The 19,214-nt window shown below is 31.6% G+C and overlaps 1 protein-coding gene across 3 annotated transcripts in view; it reads left to right on the forward strand.

Annotated features, from left to right (window-relative positions):
* GBE1 (1,4-alpha-glucan branching enzyme 1) overlaps window positions 1-19,214 on the forward strand; it is a 269,204-nt gene that overhangs the window by 184,740 nt on the left and 65,250 nt on the right. For all 3 annotated transcript variants that reach the window (XM_037001651.2, XM_037001652.2, XM_073231803.1), the window contains exons 9-12: window positions 981-1,108; window positions 4,220-4,318; window positions 9,453-9,563; window positions 12,734-12,905. In XM_037001651.2, coding sequence (XP_036857546.1) covers window positions 981-1,108; window positions 4,220-4,318; window positions 9,453-9,563; window positions 12,734-12,905 — 510 coding nt within the window. The remainder of the gene's footprint in view (window positions 1-980; window positions 1,109-4,219; window positions 4,319-9,452; window positions 9,564-12,733; window positions 12,906-19,214) is intronic.

Consider the following 19,214-nt stretch of genomic DNA (forward strand, 5'->3'; position numbering starts at 1 on the left):
AAATATTTAATTTATAAGATTCAGTGACATTTAAGAAGAAAAAGCAATTTACCTGCATGGACGTAAAATGGCTGAACTCATCCTTCTCTATTCCCAACAACTGTGTCTATACAATTCTTAGGTAAATAAGTGTGACTCAAGAAAGTGATAATTGAACTACCATTGAGGTATAAGTTCGAAAGAATTTGAGGAATAAAACTTCTATAATTATACCTGAAAATACTTGTCATTTATAGAACCCAGCAAACTGAAACAAAGTGAATCAAAATAAGGAATTTAGATATAGGGAATGGGGGTTGGGCAGGGAGATGTTGAGCACTAGTTTGATTTAATTAAAAATAAGAGCAAACAACTGAAAGAATAGAAAGTAAATGGTATAATCCCAGTAAGTGAAATATGCTGCACATAACCAAAATTAGGAGGAAGGGGAAGAGGAGGTAGAAGAAAGTTGGAGAATGTTAAAACCTTTTTGTCTTCATAGGAAATCTGTATTGTATAAGTTCAGGCACATATTTAAAATAATATAAACAGTATGTCTCAGTTTGATGATGGTTTTCATATTTGCTTTCTTTACTATGAAGTTCACACTAAAGGAAAGGATCTGATAGAAGCTAGCTATCATTAACATCTCTCTCTTGAGATGACAAAAGCTGTAAAAGTTGATATTTACAATTCCCTTTAGCATCATTTTTACTTCATTTTTCTGCTATAAAATTAAGCTGAAACTAAATTAAATTTTAAATCAAAATGTTTTTGTTTGGTTTTGTAAAACAAAAATTGAACTGGAGGGTTGTCTGAACTCTGTTGATATGGATTACTTTTCTAAGACCTTATGTTTGCTAATGATGGCATTATGTAGTATTGAGACTCATTACACTTAGCTATGAAAAAATATTTGTTGATAATTGGTGGGGACATTTGTGCAGAGTAAAAATTTGCATATTAACACAATGCATCCATATTGATTTTCTGTTCTTTAGGTCAAGGTTTTTCAGGTGGTTACCATGAATATTTTGGACTACAAGTAGATGAAGATGCCTTGGTTTATCTCATGTTGGCAAATCATTTGGTTCACACAGTGTATCCACACTCTATAACAATAGCTGAGGTACAGTTATAATGATCTCTACCTTTTGACTCCATTTAATATAGAACGTTTTGTCAGCATACAGTATTTGAATAATTAATCTCATGTTGTCAATAAATGCATAACTGAAATTATATCCTGGCTATAGGGTAGTTATCTAGTATGGGTGGCACATTATTTAGAATTCACTGTTTTCCTATTAGGGGTTAGTACACACTACTTATTCATCATCAGTCTGTTGTTAAAAAAGAAATGTCAGTGGTTAGAAAGTAAAATATCCTAATTGGTGAACAGTCCTTTCTCCATGAGACCTTCAGGAGAGAAAATAATTGAATATTAATAGTGTCTATTTATTTATTTATTTTCTGGTTTAGTCATTAGACATGGAATGGCTTACCGCCTGTGAGCTTCTCTGAAGCCTCTCTTGTTCTGATATGATTACCTTTCTTGTTTGCGTCATTGCTTTCCTATTGCCAAATGTTCACTAGTTACTCATGACTACTGAAAGTTCATGATTAACTGTCCCAGAGCTACACTGTAATGATATGATTCTGTATATGCATAATTGACAATTCCCCTCTTGATGATAAATGTGATCAATTAAGAAGTTTGTTAAATGTTTATGCTAATTTAGATTTAGTACTAAAATCCCTCTGGTTTTGAGAGCTCTCTAATTAGGAATTATTATTAAAATTGAGCTTAGTATGTTACAAATGTTCTATACACAGCATAGTGGTTAGCATATAAAAATAGTAAGACTGTTAATGGAGTTGGAGAGTTGGAGTTAAGGTATGTTTTTACTTTGACATTTAATTCATTGGAGTGAATTGCAGTAGTAAGTCTCCTTTCTGTGATATTTGTTATTTGTATAGCCTTTTTCCTATCGTATCATTTATCAAAACCCCAAATTTCCAACTAGGTCATATGATTTCTTTGTTTATATCTGAATGAAGAATACTTATTCTCTTTAGGCCTTTTGCCTTATAAGTTCAATGGACTCTAAATTCCTGTAATAAATACTTAACATAGAATTTTTTAAAACCCCACGATTATAATAACTATTTTACATTCTCTACCTACCTACATTTGGTCTTAGCTTATGACTCTTGCTAATACTTGTGCTAATAATTTATGTGCTGAGTATCTTTTAACCTCAATCAGAATGTACTTTAAACTTTTATTTTCTTTTATATATTTTAATTTTATCTCTCAAACATCAAAAAGTTAGTATGTTAATTATATTTATGACAATTCAAAACAGAGACATTATGTATGACAAATTACTATGAACAATTAATGACAGCATCAAAAGTGGGTACTGAAGAAAAGCAATTATTTAATACATGACACTTAAAATTATTATATTGATCTTCCCGTTGATTTAAAGTAAAGTAGTTTCATCACCCTTGGCTGATTACCAGTGTTTATACCAATAAAACTTTGAGACTTTAGCCTACTTCATATTATTTGGTTTTAGATTTTTTTTAAAAAGATGTGTCTTCAATTTATTCTACTTAAATTGAAAACTACTTCAATTTCAGTACATCACTTTTCTGTCCAGTGGGAGTCTAATCAAAATGTGGAATTGATCCTCATGAACTTTCTTTTTAAGAAAGGAATGTGGTGTAACAAATAAGTCATGTAATTTTATATAAATCCTATAGTAGAAATTTGAATTTATATATAATGGCTGTTATTGAAATTGAAACAATTTTTCTAGAATGTATCTACCATTCCACTGGTTGTATTTGCTATATTAATTAAAAATAGTTTGAGTTTTTTTCCTCTTTGTGATAGTTATAAGTAATCTTTAGATATTAAAGAATTGAAACCATTTGAACTTCATTTGAAATACATATGATCATTTTAATTAGCCATGTCAGTAGGCATCAACTTTTTAAGTTAAAGTATATTTGTTTTAGTGACCTTTATGTTGAGTTTTTTTTTAAGATTTCCAAATAGTCATTAATTTCACTTTCAAAAGAGAGCTACAAATATCTCATATGTATTAATGGTTCAGTGCTCTAGGATTTAGCTTTAGGAGTCAAGACCAATTGGTGTCCAAATATTTTTTTAGCAATTTCTTTTACCTATCTATTTCCTAAAACTACCTTTAGATCAAATATAGACTGAACCTAAATATTTTCTTGTGGAAAATTATCTTCATCGTTAATACCAGCCAATTACCTATCTTATGAAAACACTTCTGTTTGTAATTCCAATACCTAACATGGGTGCCTGATATTAAATATATATTCACCCAATGTTATAAGGGTTTGAACTGAATACCTATCATATCTGTGAAAATGTGACATATTTTGATAAATATAACTTTTTTAAATGGCTTCTTTTCTGTTAACCATTTATCTGTTTTTACTTATTTAAATTCATTTTTTTCATTTTTATAAACTATAAAGTACTGTGTAGAAATTGAGTAGTTTTGAAAAATTTTATTTTCTTATGGATGCAGTCCACCATGTACTATATTTAACTATACCTCTCTTCCATTAGAAGACAATTAATAAATTACTTTGGAAGTCAGAGAAATCATATGTTGCTCTGGGAGGAGGGGCTTCTCCACTCTGGGCAATTTCACTATTAATTTGATTAGATGAAATAACAACAATGGAACCTTGGCAGTAAAAGGCAGTTCATACCAAGCTTTATTCTCATGGTGGTCACCGGCTGTATAAAAGCAGCAAACCCATTTCTGTCTCTGGTCCAACTACAGCCTCTACTCCCCAGACACTACCTCTGCTGGTGGCTTCATATATGTTCATATATTATGTTCATATATTAGCTCAAAAATAAGACTAAGAAACTATGTTTTAGCAGTAATAGTTTTACTATTTTGTGTTCACTATGTGATTGTAAGGAAAACAAAAACGTAGCCCCGTGAGACTGAGGTTGTCCTGTGGGGGAAAGCATTACATAAAATCTTACTGGGAAATGAGATCTGCTATCACATATATGCTATCATGAATTTTTTTCTACTTTTACAGTTATGCTACCAATGCATTCCAAAGATATATGCCCTTATTTATTGCTTTGACTTATTGGACTGGACTTTAGTATTAGAAGAATATTTATTTGATCAATATGAACTGATAATGCTGATGTACTCTGTTTTAGGATGTATCAGGAATGCCAGCTCTGTGCTCTCCAATTTCCCAGGGAGGGGTTGGCTTTGACTATCGATTAGCCATGGCAATTCCAGATAAATGGATCCAGGTAAGATTTCATGTAATTTTTTCATGGATACCATATATTATATTAGTTAACTTATTATTTCTTGGATTTGTTTCTTAATTCTGCTCATTAGTACAGATATTATATTTAAAGTATTAAATTATCTGATTAGTGTGCTAATTCTTATGCTTTCTAATAAGTGCTTCTCAAACTTCTGAAAGTTCTAATTTAAAGTATTCACACTTACATTATTCAGGCAAGGGAAAAATATGATTAATATAATGTTAACTGTGTAAATGGAATTTTGCATTATCAATGCAATTATATGAGACTTCAGTGCTCTATATTTAAAACACATTAAATTTCATCAAAGCATCTATTTCTGCCTGCAAATCATCAGGAAGAAATGAATTTACTCCTTAATTCCCAGTACTTTCTTCCTAGTATGGGTTTTCTCGACAAATTTGCATTCACCCATCCCTTCATTTAAGATTTAGAAGTCCCTACTATGTATCAGGCACTAGGAATGAATAATTGTACATGATACCTTGTGCATAATTCCTAATGCAATTTTGTTAAATTGAATCACATTTGTAGTAATTTGGATTATACTTTGTTTCATTTAATATTTTCCTAAAAGACTTAAGTTGTTATATAGACATAGGTGTGTTGTGGAACATTTATGAGTGGCCAAATCCATAAGCATAGGCTGAATATGTGTAAGTAGTCAGCTAAGCAACTAATAATCATAGCTTCCTGAAAGGTCCTTTAGTACAGACATGAACTGGTGCCATGGGGTCACAAATAGTAGAAGTGCTTAGCTTTGCATAGAAAAATCTTAGAGCCTACTCTGAAGAAAGCCGTTTCTGTAATCATCTCATAACTGTCTTTTCTGTACCCCCAGGCAATTTGTACAATACACAGCTGTGACATTAAACCCTTACCAGCACAACTTCTGCTTCTCCATTTATAATGATTCTTTAAATATTTTCAGGTCAAAAAGCAAGTGTTTTATAGAGATAATTAGACTTAGAAATAAGAGAAACAAATGCATGTTCTAGCTTTAATACCTGGGAAAATTGCCTTGTATTTGTTTTTTTTAATGCTTTGGTCTTTAAGTTTCTCATCTTGGTTTAAGGTTCTTTGTCAACCCACAGTCTTGTGCTATTTATAATATTCCACATAGACATTTTTCCCTCACAAGAGCCGAATCTTACGTTTTTTAAGTCTCCTACTGAAAAACCTTCATGAGTCTTTGTGAAGATTCAAGAATATTTCAAGATGTACATCAATCTAGAATTATATCCCAAGCAATCATAGCTTACAGTGGGATATTTTCTTCTCTGAATAATGATGTCAGTTTTTTAAAATATTTAATTGAACTTACTAAACATTTTAGTATCTTGCGTGCTCAACGTACTATATTAGGCAGTACATCATACAAATGGAATGGAAAAATGTACTGTCCTATGTTTAGGATATGGCCACCCAGTCTTAGATTGTAAATTATCTGAAGTTAGGTATTATCTGCTGTTTTAGGTAATTATCTAAAAATATTTTTGCATCACCAAAGTAGAGCACTTAGTTACTAAGACAAGAGTTAAAATGATATTAAAAAACAAAAAAATTACTTAGTGATTTTCCTCTGCTTTTGTAATTTGTACATTTAAAAATATCCACAAATGATTATTATTCCCTCAGATGTCTCTGAAACACATGAGAGTATTAATCTTAATGACAGCTGTTCTCAGAATATACATCATATTCATTATCCCATAGGGTATGAGTTAGATTAGAATGCTAGATTTCATTCATGTTTTTGTTGTTCAAAAGCAAATAATTTACCATTTTCTCATTTTATTAGTTCAAAATGAGTATTTTGGAATATCATATTAGTTTAATAATTTACTGAACAAATATTTGCCTATCTAAAATATGCCATATTTGCTCTATCTCTCTTCATCTTATTTAATTATTTTTGTTATCCAATAACAAATGCTCATGTAAAAGAGATACAAGTATTTTATTGAATTCATTCATTTATACGTTACTTTCACCAAATATCATTCAGCACCTCATATTTTTTATTATATGTAGGTTTTTAATTAAACTTCATATATTAATGTAATTATAGAGTCTCACAAAGTTGTAAGAAACAATACAGTGAGATCTGGTGTACTCTTAACCAGTATTCTCCAGTAGTACTACTTCCAAAGCTATTGTATGATATCACAATCAGGACACTGACATTGATATATTTGATTGACACTGATATAGTGAAGATAGAGAACATTTCCATCACCACAACTTTTTTTCATGTTGCTTTATAGCCACACCTACTTCCCTCTTATCCCCAGTCACACTTTAACCTTTGGCAACATGATCTGATCTGATGACCAATAATGTGATCTCCATTTCTCTATGTATTCTTTTTAATTTTAAGAATGTTAATAAATGGAATCAAAATATGTAACCTTTTGGGATTGCCACTTTTCACTCAGCAAAAATCTATAGAGACTCATCCAGGTTGTTGCATATATCAGTAGTATATTGCTTTTTATTGCTGAATGGTATTCCATTGTATTAAGATACATTATGTTTAATTACCATTAAAAGACATCTAGATTGTTTTAGCTTTTGGCTATCATGAATAAAGTTGCTATCAATATTTGTGTACAGGTTTTTATATGTATGACCATAATTTTCATTACTCTATGATAAATACCCAAAAGTACAATTACCAGGTCATATAATAGTCAAATATTTAATTTTATAAGAAACTGTCAAACTGTTTCCCAGAGTAGCTGTACCACTTTGCATTCCTGCCAGTATGTTGGAGAGATCCATTGTTATACATCCTCACACAATAGTATTGGCTATAGTCACTGTGTTTTAATTTAGGCTTATGATGATGAACATCATTTCATGTGCTTTTTTACCTTCTGTACAGCTTCTTTGGTGAAATGTGTCTTTTGACCATTTTCTAATTGGATCGTTTATTTATTGTAGAATTTTGAGAGTTCTTAATATATTGTCTAGATACAACTCTTTTGTTGGATATGTGGTTGACAAATATTTTCTCCCAGCCTGTTCTTCATCTTCTTCCTGTGCACTTTCACAGAACAAAAGTTCTTTGTTTTAAATTTGATGAAATCCAATATACATATATGTCTTTTCCTTTTAGAAATCTCTTTTGGTGTCAAATCCAAATTATTTTACTCTCCTATGTATTTTATTAAACATTTTATAGTTTTACTTTTAAACTTATGTCCATAGTCCATTTTGAGTTAATTTTTCTTCAATCAATGTATAACATTTGGTTCAAGATTCTTTCATTTGTTTGTTTCTTTAACCTATGGATAGTCAAGCCCTTTAGCATGAATTGTTGAAAAGTCTATCCTCCTTTCATTGAATTATTTTTGCACATTAGTCATAAAGTAATTGCACGTATTTGTTCAGTTCAGTACATTAGTTTCAAATTGTTGCTGTATCTAATTACCACAAAGTTTATGTCTTAAAACAACACAAATTTACTATAATATAGTTGTTATAATTCTGTAAGTTACAAATCTGAAATGGGTCTAAAATCAAGACATGGACAAGGCTGCATTCCTTCTAGAAGCTCTAGTTCTTTGCCTTTTTTTAAAAAGCTTCTATCCTTGTAAAAGCTACCTATATTTCTTGGCTCATGGCCCCTTTTTCCATCTTCAAAGCCAGCAGGACAACATATTCCAATTTCTTTCTTACTCTGATAATGCACGCCTCCCTTTTAGAAAGATTCCTATAATTACATTGACCTTCCAGGTAATTCAGGATAATCATCCCACCTAAATGTCCTTAACTTCATCACATCTTTGAAGTCTTTTTTACCATGTAAGGTAACAACATATTCATAGATTCTGCACATGAGGATAAAACATCTGTGGGTGGCCATTATGTAACACAGTCTGCCCTCTAGTGCACAAAGATTCACACTGCAATTATGGGGGATGGCTAAGCACATAAGCACATACACATTCCATAAAAGGAGAAAAGAGTTAGCAAAGGAAGATACATGCAACCCTGAACCCCATTTCTTGTACTAACATCATCATTAGTCTTCTTCTGCTGTATAACAAGTTTCTATAAACTTAGCAACTTGAAACATTACTAAGTTATTATCACACTATTTCTTCAAAGTACATCCATTCACCCTCCAGGTGAAGGATTAAACAAAGATGGGAATATGGAACAGGAGTCATGGGGGTATCTAGAATTCCACTTATCAGAGTGCAATTGACACTTTGGAAAGAGAAATGAGCCCATAAAATGCAGAATGAATGTGCTGGAATAAAGAGAAGAGACTATTCTTAAGGCATTACTCTGAGAAACACCAGCTTTTATAGGATAGGCAGAGGAAAAAACTTCGCAAGATGTTTACAGTGGTGGGAAAACAAAACAACCAAAAGTTTCATACTGGTGTAAGAAGGAAAACATTTCATGAGAAGGGACAGGGTCAACATTGTCAACATGTACAACAAAAACTTGTCTACGAAAGAGCAATTACTGACCTAAGAGATGATGATCTGGGATATTGGCAAAGTCGTTTGCATCAAAAAGGTGTTGGTCGGGGAGAAAAACCAGATGGAAGACTGAGTGGACTGAGTGGCAACTGAAGTGGACACAAAACTGTGTGGTCTGTTAAAATAGCAAGTATTACATAATGGTTAGCCTTTAAACTTTGAAATAATAGTTTTTATTACCATTTTTTAAAGAATGGAACAACACACTATTCTTATTGAAACGTTTTTCATTCAAATCTAAACATCTAACAAGTATAACTATTTTGTGAGAGTTACAGAAAAGCATATTGCTGTACAGCAAACAACACTTTACTGTGGCCATTAATCAAGAGGTAGCAGTTGTTACAGAGGAAAAAATGGTTGCAGAGATCCAAAAGTGCAATGATCAAGCCATATGCACAAAAGCAAACACACACACAGTGCCATTGTCATTTGGACAACCTTTATAAAAGCTGTGATTTTAGTAAAAGTTTAAACAAAGTTATTTTTGCTACATGGGTGAACTTGTATCTGCACGTTGAATAATTTGGGTTGATATGATATATACTCTCAAATTGAGATTTAGAGTAAGAACAATAATGGTTTATTCAAATTATTTTTTCTCTTGCATCTAGCTACTTAAAGAATTTAAAGATGAAGACTGGAATATGGGCAATATAGTGTATACACTAACAAACAGACGCTACCTTGAAAAGTGCATTGCTTATGCAGAGAGTCATGATCAGGTAAATGAATATGTATGCAAATTCATATTCTCTCCCTCTCACCCTCTGTCTCTCTGTCTCTCTCATTCAGTGTGTTTATTAATGTATCTAATATAAACATATCTAAATTCAAATTTCTGTAGTTTTATGCAGCTAATAACATACATATAATGTCACATATAATAAATTGCTGTAACTATATAGTTACATATAGCTATATGTAATAGTATTACATAATAATAACTACTATATATATGTATATGTATGTATACCTGTGTGTATTTTTGTGAAAACTGCTCATATGTGAAAAACATACTAAAATTATTTTGTAGATCTATAAATTCTAGCTTCAAAATGCAGTACTATTTTTACCCTGCAAAACTGTAATTAAAGATTATAAATGACAGTTACAAGTATTATCTTGCATGTTTTCCTTTGTTCTAATGAGAGGAATATTGGTGCTGATAAAGGGTTAATTTTAATTTCCATTTTAGGTTTCCTTCCAGAGGTTTTCTTTTATGCCTTTGACAAGGTTTCATCATTTTTTTTTTCTCTATCACTGAAATCTCCTGCTAAGGGATGACCCTGACCCCTGTCCCTCTCAGCCTCAGCCCATCCTCTCTAATGCAGCCTGAAGTATTTTCCAAAGAGCAAAGCTTATTTTGTCAACCCATATCTTTTGGTTAAAGCTTCTTCAAGGCCCCTCATGTCCTGGTCCAAGCCAAAGTTTTCACCTTCACTCTTTTCTGAACCCTGTATTCTTCAAGCTGTAAAATTCCCACCTGCCTAAATAAGGCAACCTTTTTCAATTTTTTTTTCTCCCACATACCTACAAATGCCTACTTCACCAGAGAAGCTCCTATAAAGACTTAATGCTCTGGCTCAGACATCATATTCTCCCTGAAACTTTATCTAGTTTTATAAGGAAAAATAGTTTCCCCATCTTCTATGTCCTGCTCACGTTTTAGGCAGAAAATTTCTTTCTATATATAGAAACTTCTGTATTTCCAGCCTTAACCATGATGGTAGCTACTAGTAGTCCCTCAGTAAACATAGATAAGTAGGGTAAAAGAGGCTATTTAGTTACTTAAAACCATATTAATCCTAATAAACATAAATAGCATAAAATATACTTTCTATACATTAAAAAGAAGACAGCATAGTCTTTTGAAATTATTTCCAGTATGTACAGATGCTCAAATAATAAGTTTCCCTGTTATTTCAGCAGAAATTGGCTTTTTAAGGTAAACATGGTTTTTCATGTCTCCTCTAATTTTTAAGAAAATATATGTAGACCAGAGGTCAGCTACTAAGGCCCATGGACTAAATTCTGCCTGCTGCCTGTTTTTGTGAAGTTAGTTGCAACACAGCCATGTTCATTAATTTATGTATTGTCTGTGGCTGCTTTTGAGCCATAATGGAAGATTTAAGTAGTTGACACTGAGAACTACTTAAATGGTTCTCAAATACAAACAGTATATGGTACCTAAAATATGTACTGTTTGGTCTTTACAGAAGGTTTGATGACTCATAAAATTAGACATATATAAGTTTTGCATCTTCCATATTGGGGCAGCGCTTTCTTTTGAACTTAAATTGGCTGTAGAACAGATCAAATTGTTTTCTAAGTTTTTTGTTTTTTTTCTAGCAGTGGAACTTTACTTTAAACCAAGTTTCTATACTTCTCTAAGTTATATGTCAGATTCAAGCTGCATTTTATTGGTACATATATTAGTTCACTGGGGCTGTCATAACAAATACCACCTACAAAGTGGATTTAGCAACAGAAATTTATTTCTCATGGTTCTGGAAGCTAGAAGTTCAAGATGGGGTATTAGCAAGTTTGGCTTCCCCTGAGGCTTGACTCACAGATGCCTCCTCCTCTATGTGTTCACATGGTCTTTTTTCTGTTCGAGCTCATCCCTGTGTCTCTTCATCTTCATATAAGGATGTTACTCATACTGGACTAGGGCCTCATCCTTATGACCTTATACGGACTTGATCACCTCTATTAAAGGCCCTATCTCCAAACACAGTCACAGAATGCATTAGGACTTCACTGTAAATTTGGGGGTACACGATCCAGTGCATAATATTACACATTTTATATGTTTAGATTTAAAATATTTTGCCTGTAAGTCCAACAACAAAGAGGCTGCTTTGATAAAGCAAAAATAACTGAACTCAAGCAATGAAGATGACAACTACCATCTAATCAAACTTTGAGAATTCTTGTGGTAGGAGCAATATTTTGAGCCAGTTCTGTCTTGGCCTTCAAAATAAGGACAAGACCCACAGGATGAGCATACCTTGTAACATATTTTAAAGAAAATTAATTTTAATCAAACAGAGATTATAACAGGTTTGTAAGTAAAACTTTTTCTAGAAATGAAAATAACTGTAATAGCGTAAAGAGATTATGCTTTAATCTCTATTATGTTTAATTATATATTATATTTTGTTAATGAAGAACACTTTGTATTAGTTAGGTGTTTGTTGTAACTATGAATAATTGAGATTGTGAAGAAGCCACTTGAGCAACTCAGGGTGTTTCTGAATTACTTGCCCCATTTATCAACTACTATATTTGCATGTAAAACAAACTAATTTAGATTAGATGGCAAATATAATAAGGAAGCAAATTTTACATTTTAAGAAAAAGTTGTCAACCCTCTCCTAAAGGGAAAGAGGTCACGTTGATATACATAGACATTTTATATATATATATAAAACACATATATATGAATACATATACGTAAATATAAATACATATACATATAAATGATTTTTAAGAAGCTTTTCTTTTCTTTCAAAACAAAATCATAGTATGCGAACTATTTAAAAAATCTATTTAGAATTTTCAACCTTATAATGAATATTTAATACAGTTTCAGAGAATTTGAAGCATCAGCTCAGGTATAACAAATATTCAAATATGTCATCATGAGTTTTTCACCAAGTTCTTTTAAAAATAAAAAGCAGTTCTAAAAATAGGTGTGTTGATCTCTATCATATTTTACCAACTCACCTTCAGCATAGAAAGCAACTACTGGAAAATGCATGAAATAATTATTAATTTACACACATTTCCTACATTGTTTCCCATCCTGTGTAATCATGTTACTTAATTTAAATCACAACTGTTTAGTATCTATTCTTTGCATTTATCTCAGTGCCTTTTATTTCCACAGGCACTCGTTGGGGATAAGACACTGGCGTTTTGGTTGATGGATGCTGAAATGTACACCAACATGAGTGTTCTGACCCCGTTTACTCCAGTTATTGATCGTGGAATACAGCTTCATAAAATGATCCGACTCATTACTCACGCACTCGGTGGAGAAGGTTATCTCAATTTCATGGGTAAGTATGAGTTAAGCACATAGCCAATCTATGTTTAAAATGTTAACTAAAATTACATATGACATAAATCATGTAGAATATTTTTATTTGGCTGTTCAGATTTAAAATAGAAAACTACAGCTTTATTTGTTTAATATGCTGTAATGTGTAAACTGCAAAAATTAAATTACTGTAAGATTATTGTTATGTGAATACATAATACAAAATGATCTTACTAGCTGTTATTTTAATATTGTTGTGAACAAGTAAGGTGAACTATTTTTAAAAAAGTTATTCTGAACTCAGTCATTCTGAGTTTATTTTATTATTGTAGTGTTTGTACATTAAATATAAGAAGGATACATTTTCATGTCATAAAATATTAAGCTAATATTATTAGTCTTCTCTAAGGTAATTGTGCACCAGTATATTTGTATTATGAATGTGAAAATCAAGGCCCAGGATATTGTGATGGACAAAAAAAAGTATTTATTTTAAAAAATAGTCCTCCCTGATTCAATGAGTATCATTCATAAATATGGCCATTCCAGTAAGGCCTTAGGTGCATGATATATTCAGTTGTATCCTGATAAAAAGGTGTTGTCTGTGAACCTATGTGAATACCTATGTTACCATGTAAAGTAAGGAGAATTGAGGGTTTAGTGATAGATTTCTTTAGTGATAAATGTTTTATTTCATTTACAAAACTGTCTATTAAATTATTACAGTCTAAAAAGCAAATGAAAAGGCTTCCTTATATATGTGGAAACTGAAACAATTTTCCAAACAAAGAACTAAAATAAAATAAGACCTCTGAATTCATGCAGTCAGTCCTATGTCATTAATTTTTGAAACCCGCTGTATCCAAGAATTCTACTAATCCTGACTTAGTTTAAAGGTTGGAAGTTGTGTCAGCAGTGTCAGCTCAGAGCCTATACCTAAGAGTCAAGAGTGTCAGTATTTTGCAGTACCTAATAGAGTCCTTTTCCTGTGACTGTGCTTCCTTGTGGAAGACAGTGCCAGCCTGTAGCATGTAACAGAGCAGCCAGGCAAGCACCAGAATAAAACAAAACTACCTCCAGATGACAGAGACTTAATGGCCCTAGTTAATTTAATAGTGATAACTTTCAAATAAGGAAGGTCTGGTGAAAGTTCATATTGAGAACTATTTCCTGAGTCTTACTCAGTATTTTTCTTGACGGTAAAAACATGGACAGATAGAATTAACAAATCTCCAGTAGCTTCATAAACCTTGTTAAATATTTGTGTTCATATCATCTCAGCATATGTAATCAACCTAAAGCAGGCTGAACATCTATACTGTTTGGGAAACTCTTCCCATGGAACTTCCAATAGCGACACAATAAACAAAAATACTTATTTCTAGCATCTCTTTCCCTAAGACCTGTAAATTGGCCATATTTGTAGTATAAAATAAATTTTGAGATTATTCTTTGGTATAGGAATAAAAAAGCTTTGAAGTTCTATTACTTTTGTCCTTGAAACAAATGGCTTCTAATGTTTAACTCCAATATAGCAACTTTTTAAAAAATTCCTTCTGTCTTAATATCTTGTCTAAATATAACATTTCTCTACTAACTTCAAAATTGGTAATCCCCAAATGGCACTATAATATCTAATTAATGATGTTTTATAAAGTTGTATATTTCCCTGTGAGCTGTCACTACTTTAAATACTTTTTCCACTTTATGATCATGTTACTGTCCTGTTTAATGACTTCAATGACTACAGTGTCCTCCCGCTGATCTGTGAGCCTCTCCTTAATAGTCTCCCATGTGTCTCCCCACTGATGACTATTCTGACCAAGCTAGCCTTCTTTCAGTTCCTAGAATGTATCAACCTTCTCCTGTGCTGAACGCTGTCTTCTGTTCTCCTTTCTTGGAATCATTCCTCTCCAGTAGCTCTGCCCATGCTGATCAGTCCTTCATCTGCAAATCTCATTTCCTTCTGGAAGTCTTTCCTAAAGCCTTTCCTAAAGCTTTCATGGCACTTACCAAGACTACATTTGAAAAACTATTAAATATATAACTCCCTTGATAGATTTAAAACTCAGTGAAAGTGGGAGTCATCTGTGTCTTATTCACTATTATAGCTACAAGAACTAGTGAACTAGTAGCAATTGCAATTAGCACAGTATCTAGTATATCACAAGGCTTTCACATTTTTCAGAAAAAGGATATATATATATATATATACAGTTGACTTATGAACAAAGTAGTTAACAGAGCTGACCCCCCCACCCTCTTCAGTTGAATATGTATGTCTAACTTTTCGGCTCCCCAGAAATTAACTGCTAATAGCCTACTGTTTACTGAAAGCCTTGCCAGTAACATAAACAGTCGATTAACACATATTTTGTTATGTATTATATACTGTATTCTTACAATAAAGCTAGAGAAAAGAAAATGTTATTAAGAAAATCATAAGGGAGAGCAAATATATTTACAATATTGTACAAAACTGTACAATGAAAAAATCCATATATAAGTATCACATATTTCAGACACATGTTCAAGGGTTATTCATATATATATATATCCCTTGTAATATTTTTAGCAGTGGTTCATTAGCTGTAATCACCAGTTGTACTTTTAAAACAAGGTAATTTTTCAAGTGACAAACAAGAAATTAATATTTAAAAGATCAATTTAAGAAATTCTTCAAGACTGAGGAGCAGTCTGGTTATTTACTCACATTTTAGGCATTTAAAAACTTAATAGCTTTCTGGAATTTTATTTTTATTTCCCTCTAGTAGAGGAAAAATTAAAACAATAAAACATTTTTGTAGTTTTTCATTAAAACATGTTTACATAAATTTGTTAGGCGTTTAGATATGTGCTCTACTTATCAAAAAATCATAAGCTCGATAGATTTTCTCAGAATGATTCCAGTTTATCTGATTTGTTTTCTTTGGTCTGTTTTTGTCTTACATACTCTTAATTTAGTTTCAAAATAATTATTTCACTCTGTTTAAAGCAGATGAATATTTGCTGTTAAATTTTTAATTTACTAGATTATTTGAATTGGTTATGAATAAATACATTTGTATTTCCTATTTTTCTATCCTATAATCATATGAAACAAATATAAAATAGGGGGTTAGTGATGGCTAATTTTTTTTTATATTTTTGTATCACTGATCAACAAACTAATAAATATTAATAAAAGTAAATTTATATTGACATAGCATTCTATACTTCCTACAGCACATTCATATCCACCATCTAACTTAATCTTCATAATTTTTTTATTTTTTTATACCATATCTTCAAAAGAAATGTGAGGTGAAAGTCAGAAGAGAACTAAGTTGTTAGATAGTTCCAACTCCCATTTTGCTAAAACTGCACCTCAGAGAGATAAGAGGACATGTCATACAACTAGAAAATGACAGCAGCTGGTCAGTTGTGTTTTTCTTCTGATTTCCAGTTTTAGAAAATTAAAAAAATATTACCCTTGGATCACTATGAAGATTAGCCACCGAAATATAATTACTGAATATATTTTATAGGAAAAGTTAGAGTATAGTGGTTAGAGAAAACGATCAGTGTGGGAATCCAAGCTTTCTAGCTGTGCGACCTGGGTAAGATGTGGCACCACCCTCGCCTCCGTTTGCTCAATAGTTAAATGCAATAGTGCCTGCCTCAGGGGATTGTTTTGAGGGTGAAATAATTTAATATGTCTTGTAGACAGAATTGCCAGGCACACAGCTTAAGCTAACTTTCACTTATATTTCAGTTCAATTTAAAATCAAATCTACTATGACTTATTTTAATATTACTAGTTATTCCATTAAATATATGGGTCCTGAATGCTGATATTCCAATTATATCTAAGAATGTTTCTTTAGAATCTTGTCTGATTGTGCATTGGTTAATATAAAAATTTCTTAAAATGTTTAATTCATTTCCTCTTTAAAACGTTGGTAAAGGTAATTATTAAAAATCAAGTGACATTTTCCTAGTTGATATTATGCAGTAAGTGAAACCATTTCTTCAATCAGTCTGACTAAGAGTAAATACCACTTTTCTTGTTTTTAATTCATAGTGACTTTTACTGGATGTTGCTGATAAAATACTTAGTTTTCTTGTATGAGGAGGTCTGAGCGTTTCCTCAAATAATTTTCATTTCTAGAATGAGCCAATATATATCGATCAGTTAGCATTCATTATGTATCTATTCTGGTGTCTGTGTGAGTATTGGATGAAACTTACTATGGTTTTCTAGCATACCTGTGCACAGAATGTCTATATACACAGGATAAAAGAGAGAAAGAAGGCAGATTGACTTAAGGCGAGTTCAGTTTAAAAAGTTAGTGAATTTGAGATATGTATCTATCTAAACTAAAAATTTAATATATTCATAATACATTCTATAATGTTTTTAACACAATTTTTGAAAGTCCTTCATACTTCATAGATTTATATGTATCTACTATGTACCAGGTATTGTTAAGTGGTGGATATTCCATGGTGGGAAATAGACCCTCAAGGTCTCATAATCCAAAAACAAATATGTACAAGTCAGCAAATTCTTTACTACTCTATGTATTAGATATAGTGATAGAGATAAGCAGAGAATGTCATATAAATATATAGGAAACTGGGTTAGAGATTATTGGTGGAATTTATGATCTGCTTCAGCCAAACAAACTAGAAAGTCACAAGAAAACCTTGCAATTAAATCAGTAAAAGTCTCAGTAGGAATAGGACTGATGCATTGGAGAGAGATTACAGTTATTTAGAAATTTTAAGCTTAAATGAAAAAACTGGGACCCACAGAAATCAATTTAGAGATCATTCACTAATTGGAAAATTTAATGAAAAACTATGGTTGTCAGTCACTTCAAAATATCTCTTCTGTAAGGAAGACCTATATATTGATGATTGGATGGCTTCTGGTTTATTATTTTTCTATTTATAATAAAATGATACAGTTTAGAAAAATCAGACATGATTGATAATCTATATGGATATGTCATCTTTTCTACCTTTTATAATCATTGGATATTTAAGAATGTTGAATCAATGGTTAAAAATGAAAATGAAACAAAAACCAGCTGTTTACACATCAGGCTAACTCAGTGAATAGATGTCAGTTGCATGTTGACAAACTGCTAAAACAATTCAGAGAAAATGAGAAGAATATATTTTGCCCAATTTTCTGATGGCTATCTTGTTATTATGGAAGTACTGCCCTTTGCTAATTCAGTCAGTTGAAACTAAGGGAGCAATCACCTGGCCTTATCATTTGACTCATCAGGAATTGCTGTAAAGAGGTGTGGTCAGACAGATAACTGGGCTGCTATGCTCAGTGATCACAGAACTGCACAGGTACAGTAGTCCTCCCTTATCCATAGTTTCATTTTCCATGTTTCCAGTTACCCGCAGTCAATTGTGGAGGGGAAGCAGATTATCCTCCTCACCTAGTAGCCTAACGCTAGGTCACAGTGCCTACATCATTCACCTCACTTCATCTCATCACATAGGAATTTAATCATCTCATCATCACAAGAAGGGTGAGGACAGTACAGTAAGAGATTGTGACAAACAGGGAATACATTCGTATAACTTTTATGAGCATATTTTTATAATTGTTGTATTTTATTGTTGTTACTCTTTTCCTGTCACTAATTTGTAAATTAAACTTTAGCATAGGTATGTATATATAGGAAAAAATAGCATATATAGAGTTCAGTACTATCCACAGTTTGGGATTGGATGTATTGGAACATATTCCTCACAAATAAAGGGGAACAACTGCAGTATTACTTCAATATAATGCCAAAATAATGTCATGGATAGTATTTTTTATCAAGATTGCTTAGAATCCTGGAAAATGAGAGAAACTAAATATTTAATTCATTTTAGATATAAATGTATGCAAACATTTTAAAATACCAGGTAAAGCATATATTAAAATCTAAGCATTAGCACATATATTGCTGATTTAAAATATTGGCAGATTAAAGTAGAATGTGATTTTAAGAATCAGCTATCCAAACAAATGTAAGAAATTTTAATCATAAATTTGGAAACAAAATTATATTACTTAATAGATTTTTAAATGTGAAGTCCAGAAATAAGGTGTGTTAAATTGTTGTCATTATTAAGTTACAAGTTGTTTTTTGTTGAGTTTTTCTGGCTTTTCAGAAAGATGTTTGTAATACTGTCTTAGACTTGGTAATGGTAAAGAGAAAATTACACTGGACAGCTGACTCCAGATACTTTCATCATTTTTAAGTAATCGAATGTCTTATCTAATAACTTTCAGAAAATTTTTTTAAACAACTTCTTTTTTTTTTTTTTGGTA

The sequence above is a fragment of the Manis javanica genome, chromosome 3 (genome assembly GCF_040802235.1).
Source record: "Manis javanica isolate MJ-LG chromosome 3, MJ_LKY, whole genome shotgun sequence".
NCBI classification, from domain to species: Eukaryota; Metazoa; Chordata; class Mammalia; order Pholidota; family Manidae; genus Manis; species Manis javanica.